General features: G+C 46.6%; 1 protein-coding gene across 1 annotated transcript in view; it reads left to right on the forward strand.

Moving 5' to 3' along the window:
* The first annotated feature begins 18,103 nt into the window (after window positions 1–18,103).
* ANXA7 (annexin A7) overlaps window positions 18,104–25,969 on the forward strand; it is a 169,930-nt gene continuing 162,064 nt past the window's right edge. The window contains exon 1 of the mRNA XM_029609149.1: window positions 18,104–18,236. Coding sequence (XP_029465009.1) covers window positions 18,121–18,236 — 116 coding nt within the window. The 5' untranslated portion in view covers window positions 18,104–18,120. The remainder of the gene's footprint in view (window positions 18,237–25,969) is intronic.

The following is a 25,969-nucleotide window of genomic DNA, read 5'->3' on the forward strand; positions in this document are numbered from 1 at the left end:
AACTCTTAGGTTTGGCCAGCTCCGCCAACTGTGCCTGAAGAAAGGACTGCAGCCCTTGAAAAAACTTCCACTCAAGAAAGGGTAGAAAGATCCATACCAAAACCAAGGGGCATCTGTCCTGCACCCACTGAGGTGCCTTCCCCTGCTGAAGAACCAGTTAGGGGAGCCCCAAAACTAGGCAAAACCTCTGACAGTTCCCCCTCTGGTCCTATTCCCGCATCATGCTGGGAAAGGCCAGGCTCAGCAAAATCAGTCGGAGACAACTCTCCCTTAGCCTCCAAGCAGTGCTGATACAAGTTAGAGGGGACGCCAGGCTGAGATGCCTGAATATGGCAAACAGCACAAAGTTAAGTCACTTAGGCTTCTTTGCTGCTGATGCCAAGGATAAACACCCACTAGCAGCATGGTTCAAAAGGCATTTGACAATTGTACGCCCAACAATGCATGTGAGCCTGGACAGAGTGCCCAAAACCAAGCTCTGTTCAATAAGTGCACACTACGGACGTCCAAAATTTAGGCATCCGATACGCAGTCTAAGTAGGCACACACCTGAATGCCCATCTCAGTGTCCACCTGAGCGCCCACCTGTGTGTGCAAGCACGGACCATCAGACACTGTTTTGCAGCAGATTTGTGCATAGAAAAGCAGGTGAATACTGCTGCAACCTACTACGTGGTGTCTGAGCAAAGCCTGAGAGCGGGGCCTAGCCAAAAGGCTGCTTAACCCGCCAAACTGCTACAACTCCCCAAGCTCCCTCGGAGGCGGGAATGGATGTTGGATTGGTACGCTGAGGTGCGGAGACCAGAAGAGGAAGGGAATCCCCCACTCCCTTTTTTTTTCATATTTACTCTTCACCTGAGCTCAGCCCGTCCTGGCTGAGTATAGACTCAGTCTCTGGCTGTGGGGGGAGAAGGCAAAGGTCTTCACCACCACGCTCAGCTTCCTGCACCTGCTAGCCTCTCAGCTGTTTCTCTCTCTACAGCTAAGTCCATGCTGGAAAACCAGCTACCGGACTAAGGCATTCTACTGAGGAAGGGATCCGCAGATATCACCTCAGGAAAACTTGACTGAGGGAGGGACCATAAGGTTTCACCAAAGGAGAGCAGGGAAAATTAATTTCCTTCTTCTTTTCTCCTTTAAAAAATTTTTTAAGCAATCCCCAAGTAGGGAGATGCACGTCCACCATTTGCTGGAGAGGGAGAATATTGGCGGACTGATGTCACTGCAGAGGTATATATACCGTGACATCAGCTTTGCTCTGACTCCATCGGCTGGTAAAGGTGCATAACCCACTGGTGTGGCTTAGCCTGTCTGAATGCTAAGAAACTAAAGGGGGTCATTTATCAAAATGCGATAAGGCGTTTTCGCATGCGTTAAGGACTTATCGCATGCGAAAAGCCCCGTTAACGCATGCGATAGGCCCTTACCGCATGCGAAAACGTGTTTAACACATGTGATCGCACCATATTGTATGGTGTGATGCAAATTCAGAAAATAGGAGGAGTTAGGGCTGGGTTAGCCTGTCTGTGAAGAGCTATCGCACAGCTGTAATGCCAATTTTAACTACACCTCTTTGGATTGTGTTAGGCTGTGCGATAGCTGCCGTGACCGTGCAGTAAGGTTTCATTGCCATTTGCAATGTCTCCCGTAAGACCTATTTCAGGTGAATTGATGGGGGGGGGGGGGAGAGAGAGAGAGAGAGAGAGGTACGAACAGAACAGTGGTCTCTTGTGAATATTTGATGACCTTCGGAGTGAGGAAACTCACTCCAAGATGAGATTTGGGCAATGTTCTCTCAACCTAGCTTGATGTTACCCAGGTAGAGAGTCCCTCAAGCTAGGTTGAGAGAACCTTGCCCAAATCTCATCTTGGAGTGAGTTTCCTCACTCCGAAGGCCAGCAAATCTTCACAAGAGACCAGTCTTCTGTTCGTAGGTGTCACGTAGAATGTCAAAGTGGCCCCTAACCCCCTACACTCTTACCTAAACCCCACCTCGAGTTACTAGGTGGGCCTACCATAGGGATACAAATACCTACCTATGGGCCATGACATTATGGCCAGTCTCTCTCTCTCTCTCTCTCTCTCTCTCTCTCTCTCTCTCTCTCTCTCTCTCTCTCTCTCTCTCTCTCTCTCTCTCTCTCTCTCTCTCTCTCTCTCTCTCTCTGGAAATACAACAGGTCTGGTATTGCAATTTGTGCTAACTTAGCTCTTTGTAATAAATGCTATATTAGCATAAAACATGCCCCTTTTGCTATTCCATGCGGTACTTACCGCATTTTGATAAATCCAGGCCTAAGACTTTTAATTTAATATGTTGCTCCATAGGAAGCCAATGTAATTGAATTAGGGTAGACAGTGGGATGTACCAAAGCTTCCCTAAACTGGGTGGGACCGAGACAGTCCCGCTCAAAGCACTTGCCGCCCAAAGGAACTGAACACCGGAGCGTGTACATCCAGACAGTAGTGCCGAGCAAAAGTGTGCAGAGACGTCCAAGTGGCGGCCCTGCAAATCTCCTATGGGGAGACAGATTGACTCTCCGCCCAAGAAGTAGCCTGAGAACGCAGAGAATGGGCCTTCAGACCCTCAGGAAGCGGACGACCTTGACAAAGATACGCCGAGGAAATGGCTTCCTTCAACCACCGCGCAATTGTGGTCTTAGAAGCCTGTTTACCGTGGTTGGGACCACTCCAAAGGATGAATAGATGGTCCGATACCCGGAAGTCATTGGTGACCTGGAGATAGCGAAGCAAGACTCGTTTTACATCTAGCCGACAGAGGTCGCCACCAGCCGTACCTGCAATCTCCTCCGGAGAGAAAGCTGGGAGTTCGACCGACTGGTTGACATGAAAAGCGGAGACAACCTTAGGCAAGAAGGAAGGAACCGTCCTGAGAGAAACCCCGGAATCCGAGAAACTCAAGAAGGGCTCCTGACAGGACAGCGCCTGAAGCTCGGAAATGCGGCGAGCAGAGGAAATAGAGACCAGAAAGACAGCTTTGAGAGTAAGATCCTTGAGCGTAGCGTGGCGAAGAGGCTCAAAGAGAGCCGCACAGAGAGCACGAAGGACCAGGTTGAGACTCCACGACGGACACGTGGCCCAAGAGGGGGGGAGGAGGTGTCTCACGCCCCTCAGGAAACAAATCACGTCCAGGTGAGCCGCTAAGGCATGACCGTCCACCCGACCCAGGAGAGAGCCGAGCGCAGAGACTTGAACGCATAGAGAACTGAAGGAGAGGCCCTTAGAGAGACCCTTCTGAAGAAAAGAAAGAACCAAAGGGATCGAGGCGGAACGCGCCGGGACACCCGCCTCCATACACGCGGACTCAAAAACCTTCCAGATGCGCACATAAGCCAGAGAAGTCGACTGCTTCCGGGCTCGCAGTAGGGTAGAGATGACCTCCTCCCTATAACCTTTGCGCCTCAGGCGACGCCGTTCAAAAGCCAGGTCGCTAGACAGAAGCGATCGGCCTGGTCGAAAAATACAGGACCCTGCCGGAGGAGACGAGGAAGATGACCGAGGCGCAGGGACCCGTCCACCGCTAGATTGATGAGATCCGCGAACCACGGCCTTCGCGGCCACTCGGGAGCGACGAGAATCACCGGACCCCGGTGGAGCTCGATTCTCCTGAGGATTTTCCCCACCAGAGGCCACGGGGAAAACACATACAGAAGGACGTCCGCTGGCCAAGGCAGAGCCAGAGCATCCACGCCCTCTGCGCCGTGCTCCCTTCAGCGGCTGAAGAACCGATTGGCCTTGGCATTGCGCAGAGTCGCCATGAGATCGAGGTGAGGGGGACCCCACCTGTCCACTATCAGAGCCATGGCCGCGTCCGAGAGTTCCCACTCTCCCGGATTGAGCGACTGCTGGCTGAGGAAGTCGGCTTGAACATTGTCTTTGCCTGTGATGTGAGAGGCCGCAAGGCACTGTAGGTGACGCTCCGCCCAAGCGAGGAGATGGCTGGCTTCTAAGGCTACCAGGGGACTGCGAGTGCCCCCTTGGCGATTGATGTAGGCGACTGTGGTGGAGTTGTCGGACAGGACTCGTACCGTCTTGCCGCGGACTAGGGGAAGAAACTCCTGAAGAACCAGGCGGACCGCCAAAGTTTCCAGTCGATTGATGTGCCAGCGTGACTGAGTCTGCGACCAAGTTCCCTGGGTGGACTGAGAAAGGCAGACTGCACCCCAGCCCAACAGGCTGGCGTCCGTGGTCACTATTGTCCACTGTGGGGCTTGAAGAGGCATCCCTTGCAGAAGATGAGGAAGAGACAGCCACCACAGTAATTCGTCGGCAGTAGAATCCAAGAACGGAAGGACTACGTGGAACTGCTCCGACACTGGCTGCCAACGGGACAGCAAAGCTTTCTGCAATGGACGCATATGAGCAAAGGCCCAGGGGACAAGGTCGATGGTAGAAGCCATGGATCCCAGGACTTGGAGATAATCCCAGGCTGTAGGAGAAGGTAGCAATCAGATTCCGGACCTGATCGATCAGCTTGAGGGCGCGCGCCCGTGGCAAGAAAACCTTGCCTACTCGGGTGTCGAAGTGAGCTCCCAGAAATTCCAACTCCTGGGAGGGCTGAAGCTTGCTCTTGGAAAAGTTCACTATCCACCCGAGGGAGGCAAGGAGCTCCAAGACGCGATCCACCGCCCGCTGGCAAGAGGTCTCCGACTTGGCCGGAATGAGCCAATCGTCCAGATAGGGATGGACGAGAATCCCCTCCCGGCGCAAGGTCGCCGCTACTCCCTGTTCCACGCGCAGGTCAATGCTCCCTGTTCCACGCGCAGGTCACCAGAGGCAGGCAGAGCTCCGGAGTATCAATGCGTGGATGAGACGATGGTGCAAGGAAGAGGGATTCAGTTTTGTTAGGAACTGGGGAACCTTTTGGGGAAGGGGGAGTCTCTTCCGAAGGGATGGGCTCCACCTTAACCAGGGTGGAACCAGACTGCTGGCGCTAACCTTTAAAAAGGAGATAGAGCAGCTTTTAAACTAGAACAAAGGGGAAAGCTGACAGTCGCTCAGCAGCGCATGGTTCGGAGAGAGGTATCTTTAAATGATACTAATGATGCATTAGAATTAGGGCATCCCGACAGTGAGGTTCCAATAATTAGAAAAGTAGTCCAAGTGCCTGTAACTAAAAACTCACCTGAGCTAAAAAATTCTAACTTATCCCTATCAATTAAAAAGCAGAATAAAAATACAAACAAAAAACAAACTTTGAAATGTTTGTATGCTAATGCCAGAAGTCTAAGAAGTAAGATGGGAGAATTAGAATGTATAGCAGTAAATGATGACATAGACTTAATTGGCATCTCAGAGACATGGTGGAAAGAGGATAACCAATGGGACAGTGCTATACTGGGGTACAAATTATATCGCAATGACAGAGAGGAGCAGTCGGGAGGAGGTGTGGCGCTTTATGTCCGGGATGGCATAGAGTCCAACAGGATAAACATCCTGCATGAGACTAAATACAAAATTGAATCTTTATGGGTAGAAATCCCTTGTGTGTCAGGGAAGACTACAGTGATAGGGGTATACTACCGTCCACCTGGTCAAGATGGTGAGATGGACAGTGAAATGCTAAGAGAAATTAGGGAAGCTAACCAAATTGGTAGTGCAGTAATAATGGGAGACTTCAATTACCCCAATATAGACTGGGTAAATGTATCATCGGGTCACACTAGAGAGATAACGTTCCTGGATGGAATAAATGATAGCTTTATGGAGCAATTGGTTCAGGAACCAACGAGAGAGGGAGCAATTTTAGATCTAATTCTCAGTGGAGCACAGGACTTGGTGAGAGAGGTAACGGTGGTGGGGCCGCTTGGCATTAGTGATCATAATATAATCAAATTTGATTTAATGACTGGAAAAGGAACAGTGTGCAAATCCAAGGCTCTCGTGCTAAACTTTCAAAAGGGAAACTTTGATAAAATGAGAAAAATTGTTAGAAAAAAACTGAAAGGAGCAGCTACAAAAGTAAAAAAAGTCCAAGAGGCGTGGTCATTGTTAAAAAATACCATTCTAGAAGCACAGTCCAGATGTATTCCACAAATTAAGAAAGGTGGAAAGAAGGCAAAACGATTACCGGCATGGTTAAAAGGGGAGGTGAAAGAAGCTATTTTAGCCAAAAGATCTTCATTCAAAAATTGGAAGAAGGATCCAACAGAAGAAAATAGGATAAAGCATAAACATTGGCAAGTTAAATGTAAAACATTGATAAGACAGGCTAAGAGAGAATTTGAAAAGAAGTTGGCTGTAGAGGCAAAAACTCACAGTAAAAACTTTTTTAAATATATCCGAAGCAGAAAGCCTGTGAGGGAGTCAGTTGGACCGTTAGATGATCGAGGGGTTAAAGGGGCACTTAGAGAAGATAAGGCCATCGCGAAAAGATTAAATGATTTCTTTGCTTCGGTGTTTACTGAAGAGGATGTTGGGGAGGTACCCGTAATGGAGAAGGTTTTCATGGGTAATGATTCAGATGGACTGAATCAAATCACAGTGAACCTAGAAGATGTGGTAGGCCTGATTGACAAACTGAAGAGTAGTAAATCACCTGGACCGGATGGTATACACCCCAAGGTTCTGAAGGAACTAAAAAATGAAATTTCAGACCTATTAGTAAAAATTTGTAACTTATCATTAAAATCATCCATTGTACCTGAAGACTGGAGGATAGCAAATGTAACCCCAATATTTAAAAAGGGCTCCAGGGGCGATCCGGGAAACTACAGACCGGTTAGCCTGACTTCAGTGCCAGGAAAAATAGTGGAAAGTGTTCTAAACATCAAAATCACAGAACATATAGAAAGACATGGTTTAATGGAACAAAGTCAGCATGGCTTTACCCAGGGCAAGTCTTGCCTCACAAATCTGCTTCACTTTTTTGAAGGAGTTAATAAACATGTGGATAAAGGTGAACCGGTAGATATAGTATACTTGGATTTTCAGAAGGCGTTTGACAAAGTTCCTCATGAGAGGCTTCTAGGAAAAGTAAAAAGTCATGGGATAGGTGGCGATGTCCTTTCGTGGATTGCAAACTGGCTAAAAGACAGGAAACAGAGAGTAGGATTGAATGGGCAATTTTCTCAGTGGAAGGGAGTGGACAGTGGAGTGCCTCAGGGATCTGTATTGGGACCCTTACTGTTCAATATATTTATAAATGATCTGGAAAGAAATACGACGAGTGAGATAATCAAATTTGCAGATGACACAAAATTGTTCAGAGTAGTTAAATCACAAGCAGATTGTGATAAATTGCAGGAAGACCTTGTGAGACTGGAAATTTGGGCATCCAAATGGCAGATGAAATTTAATGTGGATAAGTGCAAGGTGATGCATATAGGGAAAACTAACCCATGCTATAATTACACAATGTTGGGTTCCATATTAGGTGCTACAACCCAAGAAAGAGATCTAGGTGTCATAGTTGATAACACATTGAAATCGTCGGTGCAGTGTGCTGCGGCAGTCAAAAAAGCAAACAGAATGTTGGGAATTATTAGAAAAGGAATGATGAAAAAAACGGAAAATGTCATAATGCCTCTGTATCGCTCCATGATGAGACCGCACCTTGAATACTGTGTACAATTCTGGTCGCCGCATCTCAAAAAAGATATAATTGCAATGGAGAAGGTACAGAGACAGGCTACCAAAATGATAAGGGGAAAGGAACAACTCCCCTATGAGGAAAGACTAAAGAGGTTAGGACTTTTCAGCTTGGAGAAGAGACGACTGAGGGGGGATATGATAGAGGTGTTTAAAATCATGAGAGGTCTAGAACGGGTAGATGTGAATCGGTTATTTACTCTTTCGGATAGTAGAAAGACTAGGGGGCACTCCATGAAGTTAGCATGGGGCACATTTAAGACTAATCGGAGAAAGTTCTTTTTTACTCAACGCACAATTAAACTCTGGAATTTGTTGCCAGAGAATGTGGTCCGTGCAGTTAGTATAGCTGTGTTTAAAAAAGGATTGGATAAGTTCTTGGAGGAGAAGTCCATTACCTGCTATTAAGTTCACTTAGAGAATAGCCACTGCCATTAGCAATGGTTACATGGAATAGACTTAGTTTTTGGGTACTTGCCAGGTTCTTATGGCCTGGATTGGCCACTGTTGGAAACAGGATGCTGGGCTTGATGGACCCTTGGTCTGACCCAGTATGGCATTTTCTTATGTTCTTACTACCATGACCTTCGTGAAGGAGCGAGGAGCGGTCGTGAGGCCGAAGGGGAGAGCTCGAAACTGGAAGTCCTGGTTGAGAATGTGGAATCGGAGATACTTCTGGTAGTCGCGGTGAATGTGAATATGAAAATATGCTTCTGCGAGATCGAGGGAAGCAAGGAACTCTCTGAGACGGACCGCCGCAATGACCGCCCGCAGGGTTTCCATGCGGAAGTAGGGGATCTTGAGGGCCCAGTTGCCCTCTTGAGGTCCAGGATGGGGTGGAAGGACCCGTCCTTTTTGGGCACAGTGAAGTAAATAGAATACTGGCCGGCTCCAAGCTCCCTCTCCGGGACTGGGACCACCGCCCCGAGATCCAGAAGTTTGGAGAGAGTCTGGACCACCGCGTCCCTCTTGGCCCGTCCGCAAGGCGAGAAAAGAAAGAGATCCGGCAGGTCCCTGACGAGCTCAAAAGCGTACCCGTCTTTGATAATGTCGAGGACCCACTGATCCGACGTGAACTTGACCCATTCCTCAAAGAACAGGGAGAGGCGGATGCCGAGGTAAGGGACCAAGGAATGGGTCAGCTGAACTTCATTGCGCGGCAGGTTTGGTGGTGGCACGCACGGGCTGGCCCTCGCAAAAGGGCCGCCTGCCATGAAAGGACTGCGACTAGGACTGAGCACGAGCAGACCCCCTCGCAGAACCGCCCCGCCCCCAATAAGCGAAGCGACGCTGGCCCCTGAAGCGAGAGCGGGAGGACGCGAAGGATCGGGAAGACTTAGGGCGGTCCTCTGGAAGCTTATGGACCTTGTTGTCAGCCAAGGAGTCCATAAGTTTCTCGAGATCCTCGCCAAAGAGCATCTTACCTTTGAAGGGCAGCGTGCCCAGCCGAGTCTTCGAGGACTGATCAGCCGACCAATGGCGTAGTCAAAGGAGCCTCCGGGCAGCGACTGCCGAAACCATCGCCTTCGCCTGCACACGGACCAGATCGTAGAGGGTGTCCGATACGTAGGCGGATACCGCCTCCAGATGTTCGGCTTGTTCTGCCTCACCTGGCGGAAGATCCCAGGCGCAGAGTAACTGTTGAACCCACTGAAGGCCCGCCCGCATCATGAGGCTGCTACAGCAAGACGCTCGGACCCCGAGGGCCAGAATGTCGAAGATGCGCTTCAGGTGAGCCTCCAACTTACGATCTTGAGGATCCTTCAAAGCCGTGGAACCTTCCACCGGGATCGTGGTGTGCTTGGCCACCGCAGAGACATAGGAAACTACCGAGGGATATCGCAGCAGCTCCAAGCCCTCTTCCAGGAGGGGACAGAGCTTATCCATCGCACGCCCCACCCGGAGCGAACCCTCAGGAGCCTCCCATTCCCGAAGGATAAGGAGCTTGAGCATGGGGTGGAAGGGAAAGGCCGAGGCCGGAGCCCTCCCAGAACCGGGTTCATATCCTTAGGGAGTGAGGCCATGAGATTATCCACGGAGGGACTTTCCAGACCCAGCTCCTGCAACACAAAGGGAAGGAGGGGCTCTAATTCCTCCTTACGAAAAAGACGAAGGGCTCTGGGGTCATCCCCCTCTAGGGGGGGGCGCATCCGCTGAATCCGAGGAAGCAGCGGGGTCCGAGGACCCGGGAGACACTGGGGGGGGGGAGGAGAGGGGGCACCCCCGGGACCATCCGCACCCGAACTGGTCCCTGGGGCTCCGCAGCCGGTCCAGCGGTCAACGGCGCTGAGCGAGGGATTTTTGGTGGGGGGGGGGGTTAGGGGAGGGGCTTTCGTCCTGCTCATGCAAGCTAGCTAAGTAAGATTTGTGCATGAGGAGGACGACATCCGCTGAAAGAGGGACCCTGGATTTGCCGGGGGGGGGGGGGGGGGGGGGAGAGTGGGGGGCGAGGGAAGGTCAGGTCCCCCTCCTGGGAACCCGTGGGGGCCAAATCGGGGGTTAAATCAAAAAAATCTGGCCACCCAGCCCCAGGGAGCACTGAAATCGGCCCCGATGAAAAATCCAAGATGGCGGCCATTCCCGGGCTCTGGCGACCTGGGAAAGGCCAGGCCATGCCGGGAGGAGTGAAGCCCCGGGCTAAATTTGCTTGTCCTGCCGAGGAGGGACCTTCCCCACCCGGCAGGCAAGCATTGCAGAGGCCCTGACGTGAAAAACGCGAAGAAGGCACACAAGAAAGGCAGGCTTCCAGCCGGGACATAGCTAAGCCGCGGCTGAAGAAAAAAAAGCTGAAAAAAAGCTTGATTGACAGCCTGCACAGCAGGAGAGAGCAGGAGGGAAACCTGCTGCCTTCTGCTTGTCTGGCTGCCCGTTCTAGGCCTACTCTGACCAGAAAAAAAGCAAAAAAGGAAAAAAGCTGGTCAACTGCTGCCAATAAGTTAGAGGTAGGTGAGTACCTGCAACTTTTTTTTTTTTTTTTTTAAAGTTTGAAACTAATGTTTTGTTTTGTTTTTTACTGAGCGCAGCAGTGGGTTCAAAACCCTCTCGGCAGCCAGATGGGGGGGGGAACGAGGCCCAGAGAGCGTCGGTCCCCACACCTGGAAGCGTCCACGGACTCAGGCTATGCAGGGAACCCCCCTCCTGCAAAAGGGGTAAAGCCCCCCTGAACCGGGCAACAGCTGGGAGACGGCACCGTCTCCCACACAGAAACAGGAAAAATCACTAAAAAGAAGGCAAAATTCCCTTCTAGTTCTTTTTTTTTTGACAAGAAATACTTGCTTGAGCCTAGCAAAAGAAGAAGAAAAAGGCTGACTAGCCTACAGCAGAGAACCGAAGGGGAGATACTGCACCTGCTGGAGACAGACGAATACTGAAGGGTTAGAGGATAGGCTCTGTCCTGATAGAGGGCATCCTTCAAGTTTTAGTCTGTCTCCACCTGCTGGAAAGGAGGCTCAACCCACTGTCATAAGAACATAAGAAATTGCCATGCTGGGACAGACCAAGGGTCCATCAAGCCCAGCATCCTGTTTCCAACAGAGGCCAAAATCCAGGCCACAAGAACCTGGCAATTACCCAAACACTAAGAAGAACCCATGCTACTGATGCAATTAATAGCAGTGGCTATTCCCTAAGTATAATTGATTAATAGCCATTAATGGACTTCTCCTCCAAGAACTTATCCAAACCTTTTTTGAACCCAGCTACACTAACTGCACTAACTACCTTCTCTGGCAACAAATTCCAGAGCTTTATTGTGCGTTGAGTGAAAAAGAATTTTCTCCGATTAGTCTTAAATGTGTTACTTGCTAACTTCATGGAATGCCCCCTAGTCCTTCTATTATTCGAAAGTGTAAATAACCGAGTCACATCTACTCGTTCAAGACCTCTCATGATCTTAAAGACCTCTATCATATCCCCCCTCAGCCGTCTCATCTCCAAGCTGAACAGCCCTAACCTCTTCAGCCTTTCCTCATAGGGGAGCCGTTCCATCCCCTTTATCATTTTGGTTGCCCTTCTCTGTACCTTCTCCATCGCAACTATATCTTTTTTGAGATGCGGCGACCAGAATTGTACACAGTATTCAAGGTGCGGTCTCACCATGGAGCGATACAGAGGCATTATGACATTTTCCGTTCTATTAACCATTCCCTTCCTAATAATTCCTAACATTCTATTTGCTTTTTTGACTGCTGCAGCACACTGAGCCGACGATTTTAAAGTATTATCCACTATGATGCCTAGATCTTTTTCCTGGGTGGTAGCTCCTAACATGGAACCTAACATCGTGTATCTACAGCAAGGGTTATTTTTCCCTATGTGCATCACCTTGCACTTATCCACATTAAATTTCATCTGCCATTTGGATGCCCAATCTTCCAGTCTTGCAAGGTCCTCCTGTAATGTATCACAGTCTGCCTGTGATTTAACTACTCTGAATAATTTTGTATCATCCGCAAATTTGATAACCTCACTCGTCATATTCCTTTCCAGATCATTTATATATATATTGAAAAGCACCGGTCCCAATACAGATCCCTGAGGTACTCCACTGTTTACCCTTTTCCACTGAGAATATTGACCATTTAATCCTACTCTCTGTTTCCTGTCTTTTAACCAGTTTGTAATCCATGAAAGGACATCGCCTCCTATCCCATGACTTTTTAGTTTTCGTAGAAGCCTCTCATGAGGGACTTTGTCAAACGCCTTCTGAAAATCCAAATACACTACATCTACTGGTTCACCTTTATCCACATGTTTATTAACCCCTTCAAAAAAATGAAGCAGATTTGTTAGGCAAGACTTCCCTTGGGTAAATCCATGTTGACTGTGTCCCATTAAATCATGTCTTTCTATATGCTCTACAATTTTCATCTTGAGAATAGTTTCCACTATTTTTCCCGGCACTGAAGTCAGGCTCACTGGTCTATAATTACCCGGATCACCCCTGGAGCCTTTTTTAAATATTGGGGTTACATTGGCCACCCTCCAGTCTTCAGGTACAATGGATGATTTTAATGATAGGTTACAAATTTTAACTAATAGATCAGAAATTTCATTTTTGAGTTCCTTCAGAAACCTAGGATGCATACCATCCGGTCCAGGTGATTTGCTACTCTTTAGTTTGTCAATCTGGCCTACTACGTCTTCCAGGTTCACAGTGATTTCGTTCAGTTCGTCTGAGTCATCACCCCTGAAAACCATCTCCGGAACTGGTATCTCCCCAACATCCTCATTAGTAAACATGGAGGCAAAGAATTCATTTAGTCTTTCTGCAATGGCCTTATCTTCCCTAAGAGCCCCTTTAACCCCTCTGTCATCTAATGGTCCAACCGACTCCCTCACAGGTTTCTTGCTTTGGATATATTTTAAAAAGTTTTTATTATGAGTTTTTGCCTCTATGGCCAACTTCATTTCAAATTCTCTCTTCGCCTGTCTTATCAATGTTTTACACTTACCTTGACAATGCTTATGTTTTATCCTATTTTCTTCAGATGGATCCTTCTTCCAATTTTTGAAGGATTTTTTTTGGCTAAAATAGCCTCTTTCACCTCACCTTTTAACCATGACGGTAATCGTTTTGCCTTCCTTCCACCTTTCTTAATGCGCAGAATACATATGGACTGCGCTTCTACGATTGTATTTTTAAACAATGTCCAAGCCTGTTGAACACTTTTAACCTTTGCAGCTGCACCTTTCAGTTTTTTCTAACTATTTTCCTCATTTTATCAAAGTTTCCCTTTTTAAAATTTAGTGTTAGAGCTGCAGATTTACTTATTGTCCCCCTTCCAGTTATTAGTTTAAATTTGATCATGTTATGATCACTGTTGCCAAGTGGCCCCACCACCGTTACTTCTTTCACCAAATCTTGCGTTCCACTAAGAATTAAATCTAAAATAGCTCCCTCTCTTGTAGGTTCCTGGACTGATCCGGGTACGGACAGGAACTTCTATTTCTTCCGCAATGTTACTCACAAAGATATTTAATAGAACCAGTCCCCAAATAATATCCAGTCCCTTAACATATCAAAAGCTTTGCTGTCTGGTAAGCAAGAGTTTTGCGGTCTAGTAAGCAAGAGTCTGACGGCACGCTGGGGTCAGGACAGGCAGCAGACTGGAGGAGTCAGCGACAGGCCAAGGTTGGGGCAGGCAGCAGACAAATGTGGTCAGGTCCAGGCAAGATGTCAGATTCAGGCAGCAGGCAATCATGGTTAGGTCCAAGCGGCAGGCAGTCATGGTCAGGTCCATGTAAGAGGTCAAGATCCACAGAGTAAATCCAAGGATAGACGAAGACACACAGTGAACACTGGACGAGATGAAAAGGATAAGATACCACTGTACAATAACAACAGCACATGGCATGGCTGATCAGGGAGGCTGGAGGAGGCAAGGTTGGACAGGAAGTGTTACGCTTGAGCAATGGTCCAGTGTCGTGAACACCACCCAAAAGGGTGGCTCCAGGTGGAGAGAGACAGGGGTAACTGGAAGGTCTCTGATGATGGCTGGGAGAGAAGTGTTGCGGCAGGAGTATATGGAGCTGGGTGATGGCTGGTAAATGGAGCAGACTACTTGCTGGGACAAAGTCCAAGTCCAGGCTGGGTCAGGGCAGGCGGCAGGCGAACAGTGTCATGTTCCAGGCTGGGTCAGGGCAGGCGGCAGGCAAGCAGAGTCAGAGTCCAGGCTGGGTCAGGGCAGGCGGCAGGCAAACAGTGTCACAGTCCAGGCTGGGTCAGGGCAGGCGGCAGGCAAGCAGAGTCAGAGTCCAGGCAGGGTCAAGGCACCTAGTAGCAAGGCAGAGAGCCCAAAGGCCACATACACACAGCAAGGCAGAGACAAGGAACCTTATAGTAAGGCAGAGAGCCCGAAGCCCACACACACACACCCGGCTAGGCAGAGGGCCCAAAGGCCACACACACACGGCAAGGCAGAGGGCCCGAAGGCCACACACACACGGCAGGGCAGAGGGCCCGAAGGCCACTCACACATGGCAGGGCAGAGGGCCCGAAGACCACACACACACACGGCAGGGCAGAGGGCCCGAAGACCACACACACACGGCAGGGCAGAGGACCCGCAGACCACACACACACGGCAGGGCAGAGGACCCGCAGGCCACACACATGACAGGGCAGAGGACCCGCAGGCCACACACACACGGCAAGGCAGAGGGCCTGAAGGCCACACACACACGGCAGGGCAGAGGGCCCAAAGGCCACACGCACAGCAAGGCAAGGCAGGGCAGGGCAGAAGGCCTGAAGGCCACACGCACAGCAAGGCAAGACAGAAGGCCCAAAGGCCACACACAAGGCAAAGCAAGGCAAGACAGAAGGCCCGAAGGCCACACGCACAGCAAGGCAGGGCAGGGCAGAAGGCCACACGCAAGGCGAGGCAGAAGGCCACACACACAGCAAGGCTAGGGCAGGAAGCCCAAGAGAGCTTGATGCCGAAGCACCGAGGAAACTGCCAGGCAGGGTTTTAAGGGGAAGTCCAGAACATAGAGAAAACAAGGAAGATGGACTGGGCCAGTCAGGAGAGCCTGCTCTTGAAGGACCCCTGGTGGTGAGGCGGTTGCACAGCAGACATAGCCGTAACAGGAAGGCTGGATGAGGCAAGGCTAAACAAGGCAATGCTGGTCAAGAAGGAGGAACACAGGAACACCAAGAACAGGAGAAACACATACTGCAAAGCAGGAGACCTGTTGCTGAGGTGCCGATGATTGTCTTAGGCTGCCTTAAATAGTAGGAGCGGGTGACGTCATAGGAAGGCACCAGGTTCAGGTTTCCTGAGCTGGGCCCTGTAAGTATAGGCATGCGTGCACCTAGAGAGGCCCGAGAGAAGTAGGAATCTTGCGTGGAACGGCCCTGGATCAGCGTTTCCATCACATGCTGCTTAAAGCAGCATCAGGGATAAGTGAGATGGCTTGAGGGGCCGCCCCTCAAGCCACACATTGTAACACTGGGATGTACTTTATCTGACCCCTATGACCTTGCCCACTTTCAGTTTTCCTAGCTCTTCCCATACATTCTCTTCTGTAAACGGAGTTTCATCTACCCCACCCCCATCTAGGTCTTCTCAACAAGCAACGGTCCTTCTCCAGGGTTTTCTTTAGTGAATACTGAACTGAAATATTTATTTAATATTTCTACCATTTTGTCGTCTCTCTTCACACATTGCTCTTTGTCATTTTTCAGTTTCACTATACCACTTTGGGCCTCCCTTCTTTCTTTGATATATCTGAAAAATGTTTTGTTACCTTGCTTTACCTCTTTGGCAATCTTTTCTTCTGCTTAACATTTTGCTTACCTGATTTCTTTCTTCATCTCTCTCAACTTCAGCAGGTATTCTTTTCTTTATTCTTCTTTTTGGGATCCTTTATACTTCTTGAATGCTGTTCTTTTTGCCTTTATTTTTTCCTGCCACCTCCTTTGAGAAGCAGATTGGTTTCTTTTTCTCTTACTTTTACTTTTCTAATATTTAGATTTGTTGCTCACTGTTGTTCCACCTCACCCATTTTCTCCCAGTCTTCCAGTTCTTCCTCCAGGAATATCCACATTTTAACAGTCTGTACTTTAGAAATTAAAAACTTGGGTCTTCGTATGACTTCTCTGTATCTTATTTGTGATATCAAACCATACCATCTGATGATCACTGATGCACATTAGAGACATTATCCCTATTTGTGAGGACTAGTTTGAGTATTGCACCCTCCCTCATGGGTTCCATTATCATTTGTTTGAGCAAAGCCCCTTGAAAAGCATCCACTATCTCTCCATTTTTTGTATATTCAGCAGAAGGGATAATCCAATCTACATTCAGCAAATTCAAATCTCCAACAAGCAACATTTTTCCTTCTTCCCCATCTTTTGGATGTCTTTGACCATATCTCTGTCTAGCTCTTTAGTCTCAACTGGAGGCCTGTAGACCACACTGATGAGGTTAGGGCTGTTCAGCTTGGAGAAGAGACGGCTGAGGGGGGATATGATAGAGGTCTTTAAGATCATGAGAAGTCTTGAATGAGTAGATATGACTCGGTTATTTACACTTTCAAATAATAGAAGGACTAGGGGGCATTCCATGAAGTTAGCAAGTAGCACATTTAAGACTAATCGGAGAAAATTACTTTTCACTCAATGCACAATAAAGCTCTGGAATTTGTTGCCAGAGGATGTGGTTAGTGCAGTTAGTGAAGCTGGGTTCAAAAAAGGTTTGGATAAGTTCTTGGAGGAGAAGTCCATTAATGGCTATTAATCAATTTTACTTAGGGAATAGCCACTGCTATTAATTGCATCAGTAGTATGGGATCTTCTTATGTTTGGGTAATTGCCAGGTTCTTGTGGCCAGGTTTTGGTCTCTGTTGGAAACAGGATGCTGGGCTTGATGGACCCTTGGTCTGACCCAGCATGGCAATTTCTTATGTTCTTATGAATAGAAGCACCATCTTCTTTCTTTAGGACAGCCCATAATGCTTCTTCCCTACCCTATGTCCCTTGCATTTCAATTGCTTGAATATTGTTTAAAGAGCTATTTCTCTCCTTTCCTGTCCTCTCTGTACTTCCTTAATATTTATAGCCCAGGATGGCCATATCCCAATCATGAGACTCAGTGAACATATCTTCGAAACAGCAATGATGTCCAAGTCTGCCTCCAACATTAGGGTTTACAGGTCTGGGATTGTATTGCCCATACTATGAGCATTTGTGGTCATAGCTTTTCAACTGCTTATGCTTGGAATAAGCAACATGTACGCTATCAAACTTTTGGGATCCTGCTAGGTATTTCTGATCTGGACTGGCCACTGTTGGAATCAGGATATTGGGTTTCATGGACCTTTGGTCTGACCCAGTATGGCAAATTTTAAGTTCTTATGTCCTAAAGAAGCAGCATGAGAAGGCAATGAAAGGGGGAAGAGAAGAAAATACAAAGAGAAAGACAGAATAAGCACAATTTGCCTGCTTATCTTTGGGGGGGGGGGGGGGGGGGAGGAAGCCCTAGGGAAGTCATATTGGTGGCGAAGAGCAGAGGGTACCTAATTCAGCATTAGCAGCTGGAACATTTTTTTTTTTGCCCACTATGTCTATGGGCAGAAGAAAAGAAAATTGGGGGGGGGGGGGGGGGGGGGGGGAGAGAAAAGGAAACAACCCGGGAGGAGAGAAAAAAAAGAGATGCTCGAAAAAAGAGAGAAAGAAAAACGGCAGAGAGAAAAAAAAGGGGAAATAATGTGAAAAAATAAAGTTGCATGTTGGAGGAGGAAAAAGAAAAGAAGCAGGTAAAAATAATGTGACTGAAATAACAAGAGAAGAAGATAGAGCGAGAAAACAGAAACAGGAGAGATGTTCATAGAAAAAGAGCACTAGCATCCACTTGCCATACTTGGAAGTAATACTACTTGCAAAATGGCGGCCTTACACGTCAAGTGACGCTCAGTTTGAGCCACCAAGCTAGCTTACGGCGTCGTCATGGAAATGAGTCTGTCTAAGACATGTGGGCGAGGCTACGTTAAAGGCCAGGCTTGAGGGCTATGTGTGGTCGCAGCCTATTAGAGTGGCGTATTGCCTCGGAGGCGGAAGTGACATCAAGGCTCAAGGGAGCTGGTTGCTTCCTGGTTGTGTCCTCGAGCTCCTGGAAAGGCCGCAGGTGAGCTTCCCTTTAGTTAGTTATGATGTTGGTCCCTTGGTTTCAGGGGACGCTTCCAACGATGTTCCCCTGAAGTGTTGAAATAATGTTCGCTGGTGTGATATGCAGCGCTTGTATGTATGAGAGTGGCAGAGGTTCTGCCCGAGATTCCCGTAGGTTGTTGTGCAAATCAGTGGAATGGGGTGGGTCACTTTACCAACATTTTGCCCATATGGCATCAGTAACTAAGCACTTGGAGGGGGACAGAGGTTTATTTGGTTTCCGCAAACAATAAGGTGTTGCTTTTGTGGCTGGATGTCCGAGGTGAATCCTTGGGTGTTTGTTGGATCCTGGGGGCGTGTTGTCAGTAGGGAGATTATTGAGGCAGCCCTAGGATACAAATAAAAGCCATACCATAAACTATGTTAAAAAGTCTAACTTTTATTTTGCTTCCTCTCTGTGCCTTAAGAAAAGGAGAGAAATCTGAGGAGATGTGGGAAAAAAGAATTTGAAGTGGGGCTGGGAAGAGATGGAGAGGAAGTAAATACATTTATTTAAGGGGGGTAGGAGATGGAGGGGGGTGGGAGGGAGCTGGATAGAAGGCAAGAGCCGTGGAAGGAAAATGAGTGCGAAAACGGAGGAGAATGCACCACACCGTCTGCAAGCCCTTTTTTAAAATCCTGGTTCTCTGTGTGCCGTGTATGAAATTGTCAAATGTTATTTTCCTTGTATGGGTAGTTTGAAAAACAGAACAATTATGTCCTTTTTGCTTAAGAAGTTTTTTTTTTAACTGGCTGAGTTGGAGGTGATATAATGTAGTGGTAGATAGAGTTTTCTCTGAGGAAGTAGTTGTTACTAATGGTGTATCTCAGGTATGGTATCTGTCCTTAGCCTGGTTTTTTCAACAGTTTTGTGAGTGACATAACGGAAGGATTGTCTGGAAAAGCTGATCTTTCTGTTTTTTTATAAAACAGGACTCTTGACCACCTTATCTGTTAGATATGGATCTCTGAGGGATATGGTGGTGTGTATTATTTAGGGCAGTGTGGGGTAGTAGAAATGGTATTGGGTAGGTAGTGTCATTGATGAATTCCTGGAAAGTGTTTTTGGGTGTGGATCTGGGGAAGAGGTATGGGGAGGTGTCAGAAGTAAATGGAGCTGTGTGAACATTATAAGGAATATGGCTTATTTTATTTATTAAAGGATTTGTTACTTGTTCTCTTACCATAGAAACATGATAGCAGAAAAAGACTGTATGGCCCATCCAGTCTGTCCATTTAATTTAGCATTATAATTCTCATCACTTTCTTAGAGATCCCTGTATTTATCCCATGCTTTCTTGAATTTAGATACTGTTTTATATGTTTATTAAATTTTAACAATATTTATAAACAAATAAACTTTGCATGGAAATTCTGCATAAGATTACATATAAGCAATATATTTTCTCCTTACATCATCAAACAAGAAATATATATATATATTTTCTTTCCGCTATTCCAAAGAAATATTTGAGGAGGAGATAGAAACATCATACGGGAGAAAATTTAGGAAACAATATTAACAAGTAAAGCACTCCTGCTCCTACCTATCTTTAAATGCACGGGTAACTTACTTTTGGCAACTAAAAATTCTCTCAAATGATCAGGATTATAAAACACATATACGTTCTCTGAGTATTTAATTACACATCTTGCGGGATATCTTAAAAGGAATTCTGCCCCCAGAGTACGCACTTCTGGGCGCATTTTCAGGAAATCTTTCCTGCGTAACTGGGTTACTCTGGATAGGTCAGGAAATATACGGATGAGAGCTCCTATATAGGGAACATTCATTTCTTTAAAGTAATGCTTCATTATTAAGGTTTTATCATATTCAGAGTACAATGAAACAAACAAGACCGCTCTTTCTAATACTTCTAAGCCAGTACTCTCTAAATACTCAGACAGATTTTCAAAATTTCCCATATCCCCTATTGGGGATATCTGGATTGGACTTTGTCTTTGTTTCAAAAACAGAATTTTTTTAACTGATGGTATCTGTTCTTCCGGAATCTTTAAAATTTCCTTCAAATATCGTTTGAATGTTATTAATGGTAGCTCTCCCACTACCTTTGGGAAATTTAAGACTCTTATATTGAGGTGCCTTAAATAGTTCTCCATAGTCTCTAGTCTCCGCATAGAAACTGCTTGTTCTTTCCTTGTCACCACATTTAATTCTGTTAAATGTTTTAGATCATTTTGGACTTGTATTATGTCTTTAGTTTGCTCTTCACTTTTTATCTTAACTTGGTTTTCCAAAGCGGTAATTTTTTGTGAGTTCTCATCCGTTTCACGAGTAAATTCGTTTACCACTCTGTTCATGCCGACTATTAAATCCCAAAGGGACTCAATGGTGATCACAGCCGGTCTTATTACCTGTAGGGAGCTTCTCTGGCCTCTTACCGCTCCCCTTTCTCCTTCTTCACCTGATGTACTTCGAGGGGAATCCTCAACAAGCCCACCGGCTTGTATCGACTCCCTTATCGTCGCGGGGGGAGGAAAGAGAGGTCCCTGCTCCATTACCTCGGCAATGCTCCCACCGGTCTGAGACGCTCCAGCGACGTCATCCGCGGGCGACTCTGACTGCACGTCGGGGCTTGGAGGGGTAGCTCTCGGCTGGTCCCGTGGCGCCGGCGGAGTCAGTGATACATCCCCAGGCGGGGACGTTGCTCCCGCTCCGATCCCACCAGCGGGGCTCAATGCTCCTACTTGAGGTAGGGTGGTCGTCGCATATTGTAAGATGACACGCTGTCCGCTTGGTGGTTCGGGTGGGTAGACCCGCACTTTACCTTTCCTCTTATGTGGCATCTTGATAAGGAAAGAACTTTTAATTTAGGTTAAATCAGGAAAGTCCGGGAGCGTCTGAAAGCGCGACCGTTCAGGAGGCCATCTTAGATCTCCTCCTCGTTATTCTATCTAGATACTGTTTTTGTCTGTACCACTTTCACTGGGAGGCTGTACCACGCATTCACCACTCTTTCTATAAAGAAATATTTCTTAAGATTACTCCTGAGTCTGTCTGTCTTTCAACTTCATTGCATGACCCCTTGTTCTAGAGCCTCCTTTCTGTTGAAAAAGGTTCACCACCTGTGCATGGAAACCTTTGAGATATTTAATTTGTCTCTCTCATATCTCCTATCTTGTTTTTCCTCTAGGGTATGCATGTTTAGATCTTTAAGTCTAAGTCTATCCTCATATGCTGTAGAACAAAGATCATTGACCGTTTTAGTAGCCCCCTCTGGACTGACTCCCATCCTGTTTAAATCATTTTGAAGGGACAAACTCCAGAATTGTACACAGTATTCCTAGTGAGGTCTCACTAGGGACCTATATAGGGGCAATATCACCTCCCTTTTTCTGCTGACCATTCCTCTCCCTGTGCAGCCAAGAATCTTTCTGGCTTTTACCATTGATTTAATCACCTGTTTGGCCACCTTAAGGTCATCAGATACAATTATCCCCAGAACTCGCTCCTTGTGCCTGCATGCACTGCCTCATTATTTTATTTATTTATTTATTTATTTATTTTTACTTTTTATATACCGATGTTCCTGTATAGGATACATATCACACCGGTTTACATGAAACTGAACTGTCGCCGAAGGGCGGGTACAATGAAACATGAGTTACAAAGGACATGTGGAACATTAGGAATACACTGAAGTATAACAATATAATAATACTAAACTTAAAATATTAAAAATAAAGTACTAATAATAATAATAGTAAAAATGATGATAAACAATAAACCATAGCAACAAAGCACTGTGCCTGATGGAGCTTCTAAAATCTTTAGGAAAGGTGCCAACGGGACAGGAAAGGAGGCGTAACTGATGGACACAAATTTAGTCTATGGTTGATGTGAACTAGGGGAGCCTTAGTGAGAGGAGTTAGCTCTCTGGGAAGGCCTGGCTGAAGAGCCATGTTTTCAATTTCTTTTTCAAGACTAGAAGGCAGGGTTCTTGGCAGAGGTCTGGCGGGAGCAAGTTCCAAAGGGGAGGACCAGCTGTGGAGAGGGCGCGCTTCCTTAAAATGGTTTTTGCCGGAGGGGTATATAGCATGTCCTTGTATGCTCTTCTGATAGGTCTGTTTGTGATGTGTGGCCGTAGTTGGAAAGTTAGGTTAAGAGGAGAGATATTATACAGAGCCTTGTGGATCATCATGAGGGCTTTAAAGAGAATCCTGAATTTGATTGGTAACCAGTGAAGGTTCTGCAGGATGGGGGTGATGTGTTCCTTTTTGTTGGCATTTGTGAGAATCTTGGCTGTGGCGTTTTGGACCATCTGTAGTGGTTTAATTGAGTTGGCGGGTAGTCCTAGAAGGAGGGAGTTGCAGAAATCCACTTTCGGTAAGATGATAGATTGTAGCACCAATCGGAAGTCTCAGAGGTGTAGGAGAGGTTTTAGTTTTCTTAGTACCTGCAATTTGAAAAAGCATTCTTTGGTGGTGGTGTTTATGAATTTTTTTAGGTTGAGTTGGTTATTGAGCAGAACACCCAAGTCTCTCACCTGCGGTGCATGATTGATTGATGTTTTGGCTAGTTGGGGAAGAACTTGAGGAGTTGAGGAGAGTGCTGTTGTTGTCCTGAGTTATTAGAAGGATCTCAGTCTTGTTGGTATTGAGGACGAGGTTGAGGCTATTAAGAAGTCGGTTGATTGCTAGAAGGCAGCTATTCCAGTGGGCCCAGGTTTTGTGGAGAGACTCTGTAATTGGGATGAGGATCTGGATATCGTCCGCATATAGGTAGTGAGTTAACTTGAGGTTGGTGAGTAAATGGCAGAGAGGGAGGAGGTAGATGTTGAATAGAGTGGGTGAAAGGGATGATCCCTGGGGGACCCCCATGTTGGATCTGACTGGGTGATGAGATTCTTTATTGTTTATCCTCACCTTGTAAAACCTGTTTTCAAGGAAGGATTTGAACCAGCTGAAAGCAGATCCTTTGATGCCAATGTCTGCAAGTCGCTGTAGTAAGATGTGTGGTTCACGGTGTCGAAAGCTGCGGATAGATCCAGAAGAGCGAGTAGGTAAGGTTGGCCTTTTTCCAAGTTTAGGAGGATGGTGTCAGAGAGAGAAGATAGTAATGATTCCGTATTTAGAGCCTTGCGGAAGCCAAATTGTGTTGGGGCGAGAATTATCATTTTCTTCGAGGTATTCAGATAGTTGTTTGTTTACGACCTTCTCCAAGAGTTTGACGATCATCGGCAGATTCGCTATGGGGCGGAAGTTGGCTGGGTCAGATGGTGAGAGGTTGGGTTTTTTTTAAAAGAGGTTTAAGCATTGCCAGCTTGAGTTGATCTGGAACATAACCTTGAGCTAGTGAGCAGTTAATGATGTCTGCTAATTGCATAGCAATGATGCCTGGGATGGTAAAGAGCAGGTTGGACGGTATGTGGTCCGATGGGTGTGAGGAAGGTTTAAGTTTCTTAAGGATGTTTTCTATTCTAGAGAAGACGACGATTCGAAGGAGATTAGGGATGTGTTTCGTTGCTGACAGGTTGAGTGCGTGGGTTGATGATCGATGGAGAGTGTGGTGGAGGGCGGGGGAGTGGGCGCCGTGAGGGGCGCGACAAGAGTGGAGATTTTTCTCTCAAAGAAGTCGGCCAATTTGTTGGCTTTACTGGTAGCTTGGTCATCTGGAATGAGGGGTGTGGATGGTTTTGTGAGGGCTGATATGTAAGAGAACAGTGCTCTGGAATTGAAGATGAAGTGATGGATCTTTTTAGAGAAGAATTCTTTCTTTGTTCTGTTGATGACATTCCTGTAGGCATTTAGTCCAGATTTGAAGGCATTTAGGGTTGTCGTGGAGGGGTTTTTACGCCACCTGTGTTCTTTACATCTAAGGTCCTGTTTAAGAGACTTTAGTTCAGGAGTAAACCATGGTTTTCTGTTGTCCCTCTCCGGATGAAGTGTTTTCGTGATCATTGGGCAAATTCGTTCCGCTACTTTGTTGGTGATGTTGATCCAAGACGAGGTAGCAGTGTTAGCGTCATAAAGGTCGAGTTGAGTTAATTCATTGGAAAGATGCTTGCTAAGGAGTTCTCTGGAAAAAGGTTTCATGAATGTTACCGAAGTTATGGGGGTTGCCTGTGGAGGATGTTCCTTAGTCTCTAGGACTGTGGAGATGATCTGGTGATCTGACCATGGTACTAGTGAGCATATTGGGTTGGTATGAAGCGATATACCCTCATTTATGAAAATGAGGTCTAAAGTGTGGCCCGCTTTGTGGGTAGGACTATTGAAAATTTGTCTGAATCCCATATGGCTGAGTGAGGTGAGAAGAGTTTCACAGTTCGCAGAGAGTGGCTGGGCATCTACATGGAGATTAAAGTCTCCCATCAGGATGGCTGGTTTGTTCGCGTTGAAGTGTTTCACAATTAATTCAATAATTGGAGAAGGGTTGGATTCAAGAATTCCTGGCGGGGCATATATTAGACCGATTTGAAGGAACTTTGATTTAAAAAAGGCACTTTCCAACTTGGTTGTAGCATTTGAGAGTTGTAGTGTTAGGCCTAGTCCTTTTTTTGCTGCTAGGAACAGTCCTCCTATGGAGGACTGCTATGCTAATGACTATGCTAATGCTAATGACTGCTCCTCCTATTTTATCTCATGCATATTCATTGTGGATATTCTGAAAACCTGACTGGCTGGGGCTCCCAGGACAGGTTTGGGAACCTCTGCGACAATGCAGAGATATAGAGTAGGGTGTATGGTAGTGTTTAGGTAAATTAAAACAGCCATGGGGATGTTCATATGGGTGGGCAGGAAGATGAGGGCGCCCAGTCACTGTTGGTTAAGATGGGTAGGCCTAACAGAAGAGAGAGGTATTTACCATGCGGCTGAATGTCAGCATGTCGGTGGCTAATCTGGCCTCTATGGAAATAAATAAGTTTCAGAGTGGGATAAATTAGGAGAAATTACACTTGCAGGTTTGGGCTAGCCTGAAGCCTTTGGGGATAAGGAGTTCTAGTAGTGCCTCTTGTTTGGATTGGAGACTGTGAGAGGGCTTGTAGAGAGGATAGACAATCCATTAGATAGGTTGGGGCCCTGGTTGTGAAATGACTTGAAGGCAATGCAGAGGGTTTTGAATTGAATGTAGGTTCCAGAGCATTGTGCTGCTGATCTCTCTGTAGCTATAATGAGAAGTCATGCAAAATTCTGCACTAATTCTAGATGCTTTAGGATTTTTTAAGGTAGTCCTATATATAGTGCATTATGGTAACCTAGCACAGGTAGGACAAATGCATATGTAATGGTGACTGAGTTGTCTCTGGCCACATAAGGTTTTACCTGCTTTAGTGGCTGAAAGTGGTAGAAGGCATTTCTTGTAACTAAACTGATTTTAATATCTATGGTCAAAATTCAAAGCCATTTAGCCAATAACTCACAAGTTATATGGCTAAATAGCAACTTTTTATGATTATGTGGTTGCTTATCCAGCTATAATTTAGCCAGTTAAGTCGTTATCCAGCCATAGTTTAGCTGGATAAAAAAGAGGCATTCCAGGGCTGACATAATTTATCTGACTAACTTAACCAATTTTCAGTTGTAACCGGCTAAGTTAGCAAGGTAACTTTTTAGACCTGCTTTAGAGCAGCTAGGGCAAATAACATCATGTTTTGACCCGCCTTGCCTTCAAAGCTATGAATGAAATGCTTTAGAGCAGGTCTAAAGTATATCTGGCCTTGTGTGGCTAGATACCTTGTTACTTAATCG

Source organism: Rhinatrema bivittatum, chromosome 7 (assembly GCF_901001135.1).
Source record: "Rhinatrema bivittatum chromosome 7, aRhiBiv1.1, whole genome shotgun sequence".
NCBI lineage: Eukaryota > Metazoa > Chordata > Amphibia > Gymnophiona > Rhinatrematidae > Rhinatrema > Rhinatrema bivittatum.